The sequence below is a fragment of the Mustela putorius genome, unplaced genomic scaffold, assembly GCF_011764305.1.
Source record: "Mustela putorius furo isolate JIRA1106 unplaced genomic scaffold, ASM1176430v1.1 tig00003853_pilon_pilon_pilon, whole genome shotgun sequence".
Lineage (NCBI taxonomy): Eukaryota > Metazoa > Chordata > Mammalia > Carnivora > Mustelidae > Mustela > Mustela putorius.
Window position 1 is genome coordinate 973,779 of NW_025422005.1, and position 12,145 is coordinate 985,923.

General features: G+C 66.0%; 1 protein-coding gene across 1 annotated transcript; it reads right to left on the bottom strand.

The window, feature by feature from the left end:
• Positions 1-210: 210 nt before the first annotated feature.
• FAAP20 (FA core complex associated protein 20) lies at positions 211-10,112 on the bottom strand. The gene is made up of 6 exons (XM_045064924.1): positions 10,017-10,112; positions 9,406-9,580; positions 6,448-6,934; positions 5,601-5,730; positions 5,224-5,510; positions 211-493 (listed from the first exon to the last, which is right to left on the bottom strand). Exons 1-6 carry the CDS (start codon positions 10,110-10,112, stop codon positions 430-432), a joined length of 1,239 nt encoding a protein of 412 aa, XP_044920859.1. The 3' UTR covers positions 211-429.
• Between the last annotated feature and the right edge of the window lie 2,033 nt (positions 10,113-12,145).

The window sequence follows — 12,145 nt, forward strand, 5'->3', positions numbered from 1 at the left end:
ACGGACTGGGCTCCCCCGGCCGGGCTGGGGTCCCTCCGCCACGCACCTCCGTCTGCTTCTGACGGCAGAAGAGCGCCTGCTTGGCGAGGCCAGAAACCGGAAGGAGCCCATGGGTCAGTCCCAACACACACACACACGCCAGGAGTCCACACTTTTTTTTTTTTAAGATTTTATTTATTTGACAAAGAGAGATCCCAAGTAGGCAGAGAGGCGGGCGGGGGAGACGGCTCCCCGCTGAGCAGAGAGCCCGATGCGGGGCTCAATCCCAGGACCCTGAGATCAGGACCTGAGCCGAAGGCAGAGGCTTCACCCACGGAGCCCCCCAGGCGCCCCGAGTCCACGCTTTTAATACGTGGCTTTCAAGGCGGAGGACATGGTTCTGGCCGAGGGCCGGGGCCTCTGCACGGCTGGGCTGGCGGGACCGTCGGCTCACCACACCACGTCTTCTGCACTTTCCGCCAGGCACTGAGCAAGGTGGTGATCAACGTCCAGACTGTGAGAGGGAGGAGTCCGTCAGCCACGCACAGGGAACGGATGACCACCGCCGCCTCACCAGGGCACCCGCCACGGGCTCCTGCCCTCCCCTGGTGTGACCACTACACGAAGGTCAGCCAGAGGGAACCCCACGAGTCTCCATAGCCAGTCAGACACGGGGCAGGCGGGAGGTCCGGGGCGGCCACACCATCTGGAACAGGTCAAATGTCCCTGATGGGGACACGTTCTGAAGGCTCACCCAGGTGCCCATGTCTGAGGCTGGGGGGAGGGGTGCCCTGTGTCTGCTTGGGCCTCCTGGGGCCTTTGGGAGCCCACTAGGCTTGACAACCTCACGGCTCCCAGAAAGCTGCTTGTCCTGAAGCCCGAAAGCCCACCTGGTGGCTCCCTGGTCAGGCCTCACAGTCGAGGGTGGCCCTTTCTCGGTACCCAAGGGCTCTGTAAGAGGGTCATGTCCTCACCTATAAAACCCACCCCACTTGGCACCCCAAAAAGGAAAAAAAAGCAAAGCACAAAGACTGGGGCCCCAGGAACACGACCAGGGTCCATTCCGAGAGGCAGGGACAAGAAGTGGGGGGAAGGGGTGCTGCAGCTCAGGTCTGAGACTGTGTTTTCTTGACGTGCAGAGACCAAGCCCCCTTAGAGATGGGGTTCAGTGAACCTGGGCTGCCATCCTACAACTCTGGGGGCACTGAGGCCTCTCGGTGTCCAGTGGGGTGTGGGCAGGGTCTAGATTCGTGGCACAGAGCACCTTCCATCCCTGGTCTCATCTGACCCCATCGAGGAGGGCGGACCAGGCAGGACCATCTCCGGTGTGCTGAGAACCGTGGACGGGCGGCTTTTGTCTGTGCCCCCAAGTGGCAGAGCTGGGGTGCTCAGCAGGGCTGCCGGGGGACACCCTCCACAGAGCCTCCCCCACAGCCTCTGCCCCACACCGGGCACGTGTCATGGTGGCCAGGGCCCCACCTGCACCCTACGGAGCAGACACCAGTCCTGCCCCCGCGGCTCTTCCCAGGTGGGCACCCTGGGTCTCTGCAGCTGGCAGAGCAGATACCCCCCTGTCGCTGTGGGTCCCGTGGGACCCTCTGGGACACCTCTGTGCTGTGACCTCGCAGGTGGTCTGCCCAGACGGCGTCTCCCTACTCGCAGACATGACCTTTCCTCTGCCCGTCTAGAGCCATCCTGGTCAGCTGGCCACGTTCACTGGCCGGAGTGGAAGGGCCTGTCCCTGGAGCATCACTGCAGACAGCATGGGTCACAGCACCGCCTCTTCCCCCGCTGCTCTGGGCGCCTGTGCCCCTTCCGGTGGCCACTAGCTGCCCCTTCAGAATCCAGGGCTGGTCCGCGTACTCCCAAGTAGCTGGGCCGCTGCGTGCCCCCCTCAAGGCTGCCACAAGAGTCTAAGGGGTGAACAGCTCATCTCGTCTGCAGTTTCCAGGCGGCCTCCCTCGGTCGGGGGGGGGGGGGGGTTGCCCTCTGGGACCCTCCAGACCTCCCCCTACTGAGAGAACTTGGTCTTGGCAGCCTCCCCCACAGCTCGCCCCGAGACAGACCCGCCTCACCGTCGCACGGAAGCCCAGTGTGCGGACAGCCGGCGCGGCCGCAGGACAGGAGACCGGCCCGAGAGCCTCTCCTGACGGGACCGGACGGCGGCCCGCGGGGGCTCGGCGCCAGTACGATGCCTGGCGCTCCTCGCACACACGGGACGGGACTCAGCTCCTGGCTGCCCCAGCCCCATGTCAAGTGGCCCGTGGGGGTCTGTCTCCCCAACCGCCCCCGTGGCTTGCAGGCATCAGGGAGCCCACAGAAGCCATGACCACAGCAGCAAGCAGCTCTCCAGGGCGCGGGGTCTCACACCCCGGCGCATCCACTGTGTAACCTCGCCTCACATCGCAGAATAAAACCGACCCGAGTGACCTGAACACACTGCCTTGAGGCAAACGGTGGGCGTGTCCCACAGCACCGTGTCCCCAAAGCACACATGCCACCAGAAGCCGCGAGGTCACCAGTCGCCCCCATGGCCCATCAGAAGGGCTGAGCGCGCCTTCAGCCTCTGGCTTGCACGTGTCCCATGTGGGGCGCCCGGCTGGCTCACTCGTAGAGCATGTGACTCTGGACCCCAGGGTCATGAGTTCAAGGCCCAGCTTGGGTATAGAGTTTACTTAAAAACATTTTTTTTAGGGCGCCTGGGTGGCTCAGTGGGTTAAACCGCTGCCTTCGGCTCAGGTCATGATCTCAAGGTTCCTGGGATCGAGTCCCGCATCGGGCTCTCTGCTCAACGGGGAGCCTGCTTCCTCCTCTCTCTGCCTGCCTCTCTGCCTACTTGTGATCTCTGTCTGTGAAATAAATAAATAAAATCTTTAAAAAAACACACACACATTTTTTTAGGGGCGCTTAGTCTAAGCATCTACCTTCGGGTCAGGTCATGATCCCGGGGTCCTGGGACTAAGCCCCAAGTCAGGCTCCCCGCTCAGTGGGGAGCCTGCTTCTCCCTCTCCCACTCCCCCTGCTTGTGTTCCCTCTCTTTGTGTCTCTAGTAAATAAATAAAATATTTTAAAAATAAATTTTTTAGGGGCCCCTGGGTGGCTCAATGGGTTAAAGCCTCTGCCTTTGGCTCAAGTCATGATCCCAGGCTCCTGGGATGGAGCCCCCCATCGGGCTCTCTGCTCCGTGGAGAGCCTGCTTCCCCCTCTCTCTCCGCCTGCCTCTCTGCCTGCTTGTGATCTCTCTGCCAAATAAATGAATAAAATGTTTTTTAAAAATAAAATAAATAAGTTTTTTTTTAAATAAAGGATAATATATATCAAAAAAGTCCCAAGAATCACTAAAAACTGTCATTTTTCTAGGGAAAGTCACAAGCTGGTGGGACAGCTTAGTTACCTGGCACACCTGCTAGGTGGGACCCGCCCGGAGCCCAGGCAGTCTCCTTGCCCCAGGGTCCCGAGCATCCCACCAAGGGCCACACCTTTGTTTGCAAGGACCCGTGTCTCCTCAGTCTCCCCAGTCACTGCGAGGACCAGAGGGGGGTGTGGCCCCAGCACCCAGTCCCCTGCAGCCACGTGGAAGAACGTGCTACAAGTGGATCCCGACAGGCCACAGCCTGGAACCACGGCACCAACACCTACTTCGGAAAACAATGAGGCACTCTGCCAAGCCTTAACCGAACTGCTTATAAAACTCAAAACGGGAACTTTGTTCTCTCTGATGTCTCTGTCGTCGGGAGTCTCTTTTTGCACCGAGCAGAAATGCCAGCATTCCCAGGACAAGCCCCATCCAGAAGAGGAGAAAAGGGGCACCTTGAGAGCTTCTGCCAAGAAAACGAATTTCCCTCTAGAGCCTGCTGTGCCATCCTCTGGCCCCGGGGTTCGTGGACTTGCGGTGAAGCAGAAAGGCCACTGCTTTGAAAGAGTGTTCTCGGCATTCTCAGAACTGGCCAGCGGGACTCGCAATTCACACCCGTCCCAAAACACGAGTACGCGCAGGGGGCAGTGCAGGGAGCTGCTGGGCCTGGAAACGTTTTGCAGATATCCTGGTGCTCCGGTGGGCCACTGAGCCACGTCCTCCAGGCCCGGCCTGTGGCTCTGCCTGCTGGGGCTCCGCCCGCACGCCGTCCCTGTCCAGGACAGCCACGGTCTCCCCCAAACCAGCCCGCTCCCGCCTGTGCTGTATGGGCATAAGGAGAAAAGCACGGGGGTACTGGGCTCACCCCAACACCAGACTTTCAAAGCCGGCTCCGGTAACAGCAGTGCAGGCTGGAGGAGCCGACACGTAACCAGAACTGGACGTCCCATGTCCGGTAACAGTGGCACTAAGACCTGCGTGAGCACGTTGTGTGCTTTTCCAAGCCACGGCTTTGACGGCGTCTGCTTTGCCATCAGCTGGGTCGCCCTCCCCGTCCGGGATGGTGTTTGCTTCCGGACAACCAGGGAAGCGGCCTGTGACCTGCACGCCACCTCCCAGCCACAGGACATTTGCAGCTGGCCCACTTACCGAAAACTGCCGTCCGCGGCTACACCCGCACTCGTGACCCCCACACCGGCGTCCCTAGCTGTGTGACACGTGGCCCACGAGCTGGGCACTCTGGGTTTAACAGCTCGGCAACACCGACTCCACTCCCCTCACTTAGAAAAAGATATGAAGAGGGACTCCTGGGCTGCTCGGTCACTTAAGAGCTGGACTCTTGGCTTTGGCTCAGGTCATGATCGCGCCCCACGCTCAGCAGCGGGCCTGTCTGGTCCGTCTCCCTCTGACCCTCCCCAATTGTGCGCACTCCCTCCCTCTGTAAAATAAATACATCTTTAAAAAAAAAAACAAAAACATAAAGACATACAATGAGTTCTCGAGGTAAAACAGCATCTCCGGACACACAAAGTCCTCATTTTTGTAAAACCCACCCCCTATGAAAACTCAGGTGGGACGCTTTACACAGGGAACTGCTTGGTGACCTGAAGCCCCAGAGGGGCCCTGGAGACGGCCTCAGCCTGGGGACGGCCGCCACCACCAGGGTCCCTGAGACTCAGAGTGGGGCTCCCTGCCCCGCTGCTGCAGAGGCGGCTCCGGGGAGACTGCAGCCTGGCCCCGGGGCTCCCAGGGACGAGCGAGAGGGGGACCGGCAGAGCCGTACACCCGCGCCGGCTGACGAACCGGGTCAGTGGCTGCGCTCCGGCGGCTCCGCAGGCCAAGTACGGGGCTGCGGTCAGAGGAGGGAACCGAGGTCCGGGCGCACTCACCCGGGGGCGAAGTCGGCCTGGCACATGGGGCAGCTCCGCAGGGTCGGCGCGGCCTCCCACAGCTGCTCCCGGGCGCCGGGGGTCCCGCGGGGCTCCGGCGCGGGGCGTCGCTGCGGGGACCGGGCCGGGCACCCCGAGCGTCCCCGGGCCCCAAGGAGCACGCGGGAGGGTCGTCCTGGGTCCCCGCCTCCCCTCGGGGCCGGCGGGAAGGGCGTCCAGGGAAAGGTGCGGCCTCCCACGGTGAACACCTCGGGGGCCGCGCTGCGCTCCGGGCCGCCGCCGGGCTCCTGCCGAACCGGGTCGTCGGGCCGCGTCACCCGCGCCTCCCCGGCCAGGGCCCCGCCCCCTCCCACGCCCCGCGGGCCCCCGCCACGCACCGGGCCGGGGAAGGCGGGCAGCGGCGGCAGCTCTCCGTCGGGGCTCAGATCCGCGCTCGCGGCGCGCAGCAGCTCCGTCCACGGCCGCGCGCGCTCGCCGCCGTCCCCCGGGAGGGGCCCCCCGCGGCCGCTGCGGGAGCGCGGAGCAGTCAGCGGGGCCCCGGCGGGGGAGAGGGGTTGGGGGGGACAAGCCCGAGGGGGCGGGCGGGCGCGGAACCGAGTCGGGTTCCGGGAAACACGTGGGTGCGCGGCCCTGGGCCCCAGTGCGGCCGGGGGACGCGGGCCTCCTCTCCCGCCCCCGCCCGGCCCCGCCCCGCCCCACCCCTCTCTCCCCGCGGCCTCCGGCCTCACCCGGCCCCCGAGGACGGCCTCCGGCGACGCAGCCCGGGCCGCGGCCTCCGCGCCACCTCCATCCGCCCCGAGCCGCGCGTCCGGCGGAAGTGAGAGGCCCGCGGCGGACCCCGCCCCCCGCACGGACCCCGCCCCGACCCCGCACGGACACCGCCCCGGCACAGGACCCCCCCCCTCACCCCGCCCCCTACCAGGGACCCCGCCCCCAGCACAGCCTTTCCCCCCGCCCCGCCCCCCGCCGGGGACCCCGCCCCCAGCACAGACTGTTCCCCCCCCGCCCCGCCCCTCGTCGGGGACCCCGCCCCCCGCCCTCCGCGCCAACCTCCCGTCCGAAGTACGCCGTGGACCTGGACCCGCCCCCTCCCCGCGCGCCCCGACCCCTCCCGTGTCAGCGCGGGACACCGGCCCTGGACCCCCACCCCACAGCGCAGCGCGCTCCTCGGACCCTGAGGCGGCCTCCCCTTTGGGACGCTGTCGGAGGGGAAGGTGTCCTGACCTCCGCCTTGGAGGGGACGGAGGCCGCCGTTCCTTCCTGCACCGGAGGTGGGACTGAGGTCGGGAAGGCCGGGAGGCCCCGGGGGGCTGACTTCCAGCTGAGACAGACTTGCGGGGCGGCGGGGGCCCATCTCCTGCGGTGGTCTGGAGGCTTGGGGTCCGCAGAGTCTTGGGAGGAGGAGCTGGGCGTGGGGTCAGCTCGGGGACCCCTTCCCCTTCTGCCCGGGCAACTCCCGTCAGCTGGAGCCCACCTGCCCCGCGGCTCCGCCGCCTCCGCGGCACCGCCGCCTCCGCGGCACCGCCCAGCTCCGGGCTTCGGTTGCCCGCTCCGTCCGAGGGGGCCGGCCTGTCCGTCTCAGGACCGTTGTTTCCCTCTAACGCGAGGAACTTGGTTCTCGAGTTAAGAAGAGAAGAGAGCCACCGAGTTCCGTGTGGCCCGCCACGGCCGGCGTCCTGGGCCAGGGGTGCGGTGGCGGGGGTCCTCCGGGCTCAGGGCGGGGAGGGGATTCCCTGAGACTCGGGGCCCAGGTGCTCGGTCTGGCCACCACTCGAGCCACCACTTGGTGGCAGCAGCCGCCCAGGGCACTCTCGGCTGCTTCTGCTCCTGCAGAGCCATGCCCGGTGGGCCCCAAGGTGACCCCCACCCTCACCAGGGCTGCCCTCTGCAGGGAGCTGGGTGGCAGGGACTCCCCTCCATAGACAAGCAGATGTCGCTGGCGGTGCTGGGACCCCTCGGCCCTCCCTAATCCCAGCAGCTTTGGGGATCTGCACCCTCTTCCTCAGGGGCTCCCACAGCACTGATCCAACCCCCTCACCTTCGCCCCTCCGCAAGCCACTGTCCTGCCCTCCTCCAGTCCCAGGCCTTGGGCACCCCCTCACTGCACACTCCAGTCCAAGGGCCCCCCCCGTCCCTGAGTCAGCATTGTTCTCAGTGGCGCTGAGGTCACCCTGCATCCAGTGGCCAGTGCAGACCTCCACAATGGGGATGCGGTCGTTCACCAAACACTCCCTGAATATCTCCCTCTGTCAAGGATTGTTCTAGATCCTGGAGGCCTCCAGTGGACGGAGACCTTGGTCCTGACCAACCGGAAACAGGCCCCATGTGCATAAACGAGCAGAGTCACCACGCGGGGTGGTCCCGGGAGCCCCCGAAGGAGGCGGCCTGCAGCCGGGCCTGCTCCCAGGAAAGGGCACCCCAGATGTGAGGGCTCCCGGGTGGGGCTCAGTGAGGGTGTCTGGCAGATCCAGGACCACCAAACAGCTTGTGTCAGCAGCTCCGGGACATGGGCCCGTGGCCTGGCTGCAGCTTCCGCAGCTTCAAAGCCTCAGCCAGGTGCCCACGGGGACGCTCAGAGGGAGGAAGGCATAGCCGGGCCTCATAGCACGCACTCAGCCCCCGGGCCATGCTGGGAAGGCGCGTGGGGACGGTGGTGCGAGCAGCTACTGCTCCTGAAGACGGACACTGGGGTCTTCAGAGTCCCAGCCACTCCTGCCCCTTCCTGTCCCCTTCTCTACAGGCCTCCCACGGCTCCACTCCCCGACTGAGAAGGGCAGAGCAAGGCATTGGCATGGAGGGGTCTCGGATGGGCCACAGTCGAGGACCTGGGCCTGAACGCAGGTGCCCCAAGTCAGGCCTGAAGGAGCCTGGCTGCAGCCGGCGGCACAGTGGGGCGGGGGGGGGTGCTCCTTGCTCTGAGCCAGCCTGGGGGTCCTCGTTTGCCCTTGACAGCCAAGGGCGAAGCTGGGACCCCCAGGCCAGGCCTGCACTCACTGGCCGAACAGAGGCCCTCAGGGCCTGGTCTTCTGGGGGCAGCCGCGCCAGAGCCCTGCGTACAAGCTGTCCTCCTGGGGGGCTTCTTCTCTCTGGTTTCATCCAGCTGCTGGGGATTAGCTCCCCTGTCAGGGCCAGCCCCAGGGCCTGGGGCGCTTCCACGGAGCACGGTGCTAGGGGAAGCCGTCAGGAAGCCCGGCCCCTGCCACCCTGCCACCCCCCACCCCTGCCACCCTGCCACCGCCCATGCCACCCTGCCACCCCCCACCCTGCTGCTCACCGCCCCGCCCCCGCCCTGGGGCCTTCTGGAGCAGAGCGGAGTGCGGGTGACGGGACAGACCCACCTTGCTGCGGCTGTCCCCGCGTCACCGGCAAGACGCTGGAGGCTGACCACTTAGTTGAGCGGGCTGGAAAGGCCGGGCCTGCCGCCGGGACAGCTGCTGAGTCGGGCTTCCCTGGAGATTAACTTCGGATTGGGACTGCGGCTGAGCCCAAATTCCTGTTTGCAACCACCATTTCAGCCAGGCCCCACGGGGCAGAGCAGCAAGTGATCCAGGGGCCGGGGGGCCCACCCTGCAGCCCCGTGCAGCCCACTCTCCACTCCCCTGGCTTTGTCCACAGGAACGGGAGGAATCTGTGGGTGATGACCTAGACCCTGCCCCCCCGCCCAGGTGCCTGTCCCAGGACTGGACGTGTGTGGCCAGCTGGTCAGGGGCCTGTCCCAGCCCAGCACCTTGCACCCAAGAAGCAAATGTCTCGGCTCCCAGTGCTCTCAGAGCCAAGGCGGGAAAGGGGTGTTGGCTCCTTTGGCCAGTGCTAGCCCCAGGAGCCTGGCAGGTGCCCGCCAGTCACCTCTGCTTCCCAGCAGGGCTTGAGCCAGGAAAGACCCATTAGCCTGATCCTGGCCTGGAGACAGCTGCAGTGGACTGAGCCCCATTTAGCATCTCCGCACCGTCCTTGGGACTGGGGGGACCTGGGTCAACCATCAGGCCACTGTGCAGACGGGGTCAAGATGGCGAGGATGGACAGATGAGGACTGAAGCTGCAGGCGTGACCTGGGAAGCCCTGGAGAGCAGGGTGGCCTTCCAACTTCTAGGTGAGACGGGCAGCAGGCCGTGTGTGTGCTTACGGCGGGGGGCGGGACTGCCACCGCCCGGCTGTGTGGCCCTCAGGGTGGCCCAGCTGCACCTGCTCGCCGGGTGAGGCCAGCCTCAAACGCTGGGCTGCCTCCTCCCCGAGCCAGGCCTTTGGACGAGTCTAGCTGGCGGGCGACACTGGGCCGCAACTGCCGGCTGCGGGGTGCCAGGCAGCAGCATTCGAGGGGTGTGGAGGGCCAGGCAGACAGGCCGATGGAAACGGTTGCCTGGGAAATGTGGCAGGACCCATGGGGCAGTGGGGTGGGGGTGTGGGGCCCACTCACCGGTTCCGGAACCAGAGGCGCGCAGCTTCCTCAAGGCACCGCCTCGCCACGGCGGGTGGGCATCCGCGGCCGAGCCCCACCGGAGCTCACTGGGCTCAAGTCCTGGGCTGGCACAGCCTCCAGCCGCCACCCCAAGAGCCCCACAGCCAAGGAACAGCTGGGGAGTTGGCCCAGGAGGGATCGCGGCCCTGTCTCCACGCCCCGTCCCGGCCACCGCCTCTCTCCCGACAGCCCCCCTCCCAGCGGTCCTCTCAGAGCTGGCTGCGAGGTCCCCGTCTGCCCCACCATCCACACCCTTCTCGGCTGCTGCCCTCTGCCCAGTCACACTGGTCCTTTCTCGGTCCTGGTCGAAGTCTGAAGCTCAGGCTTCTTCCCTCACTGTGGCCTGCAGGTGGTAGATCCTGCTGGCCCTGGGGCTCTGCTCTGGTGTCCCCTCCACCGAGAAGCCCTCCTGGCCCAGCCAAAGCTCCTCCATGAGGCCTCCCTCCACGTGGTGGGTGCTCCTGGGTTTCCCTGCCCCACGAGTGGGAACTGGAGGTTGGGGGTGCAGTGTGCCTTCCCAGGATGGGGAGCCCACACTCTACACCCAGGGCATCCCCAGAAACTCAGGGGACCCATGCAGAGGGACCCAGATTGAAGTAGCCAGCCAGTTCTGAGGGTGATCGGGCTGGAGGGAGTGAAAGGCAAGCAGAGACCAAGCTTTGGGGATATTGGGGGTTAAACAGCGTTGAAGGAAATTCCGTGTCTGCTGGGAACCTGTGAGTGTGGCCCAGTTAGGAAGCCAGGTTTTTGCAGATGGAGTCTGGTTGCGATGAGGCAGCGCTGGGTTAGGTGGGCTGGTGTCCTGGTAAGAAGAGGGGAGCTTGCACACACAGCCACGAAAACACAGAGGCCGGGCCGGAGCTCTGCAGCCAGCTGGGAGCCCGGAAAGCCCGAGCGGTCCAGGAAGACCCTCCCGGGGCCTTCCGAGGGAGCCCCGCCCCTCCCGCACCCTCGGTCCAAACCGAGACTTGTGGCCTCTGGATAGGTCCTTTGGTATCAGGCTGCCAGTTCCGGGCCCTCGTGCCACAGGCCCGGGATGCTCTTCTGGCTGCCAGCACCAAGGACAGTCTGGGCAGCTGGGGGCAGCTGGGCAGCCCGAACCCCCCCTCTCCCATTCCCCTCTCCCTGGGTCCTGCCAACCACCCCGCAGAGCAGAGCCAGCTCAGCTTCCAACCCACGTGTTTCCTGGGAAGGGCCCAGGACGGGCCATCCCGGGCCGGAGCTCTCCCGGAGAGCCTGGCTTCAGCTCTAAGGGGAGCGGCTCTCCCCATTGGCTGCCTGCTGCCGGCGGACCTGCGGACCTGCCCGTGGGGGCCACGACTTCCTGAGACGCCAGCAGGTCCCTGTGCCTTCCAGGCCCCAGACCAGACCCACGGCCGCCAGGAGCCCGGGCTGTGTCCCCCCATGTCCGTGTGGGAGAGCGGGAACCTGGGAAGCTCCCATCTCCTTCCCTGGAGGTGTGCTTGGGCTGCCTGCAACCCTGGTGGGGCCCCAGCGCAGGGGCGCGTCCCTCTGGGAGGAGCTCCTGAGCCCTGGCCTGGCCTCCTCACGCGCCCTGCTCCTCCCCTTTCCTTCCCCCGGCCCCTCCCCCGCCCGCCTCCCCCTCACCCCCTCTTCTCCTCTCCCCCGGTCTCCCTCCCCCCACTTCTGTGCTTGTCCTCCCCTCCTTCCTGTCTTCCCGAACCCGGGGCCATCCTGCTCTACCCTCCTCTCTGGAAGGGCACAGAGGCCTGGGCCCTGTGTGGTGACACAGAGGCTGGGGCAGAGGTCAGTGGATGGCTATTTGACCTCCCTGGCAATAATAGGTAGAGGTCTTGGGGGACAGGGGTGGGGGGCACAGGCCAGGAGAGCAGCTTCTGTCTTACCCCACCCCCAGGAGTTATGGACCTAAAGTCATTTCACCACCTGAGTCTTACTGGGGCCCTTCGGCCAACCAGAGGGAGGCAACCTGGCCCCCCGAGGATCCCGCCTGAGGCCCGCAGGAGATGTGTGGCCAATGGGAGCCCAAGCCGGGGGTCAGCACCCAGGCAGGCAGCCACCCCAAGCCCCCTTGGGCCACCGAGCTGGGCCTGCCCTCCATCCTGCGGCCAGTCATCCCCCTCCCCACCCCCTCCCTCCGGCCCCGAAGTCACGGATGCGTGGCGGAGGGGTCCTGGCCAGAGCAGCAGCCCCGGGAGCCAGCCGGCCCCTCAGTCCGAGGCAGCTTCAGGCCCATCCGGCCACTCCAGGGAGGAGGTTGGGGGTGGATACCGGTGCGAAGAACGCGGGGGTGGGGACGGAGGGAGAAGGGCCCTGCGGTCTGGAACACCCGACACGTGTGGGCTAGTTCTGGGGCATATCGGGGGCAGCCGCTCCACGGAGTCCACGGAGTCCTGCCCCCACCCCCCAGTCAGAGCTGGAAGGACCGAGGGAACCACGGAGGCCCCTCCAGGCAGCCCCCCTCCTCCTCTGAGGCCTCCCCCTTTT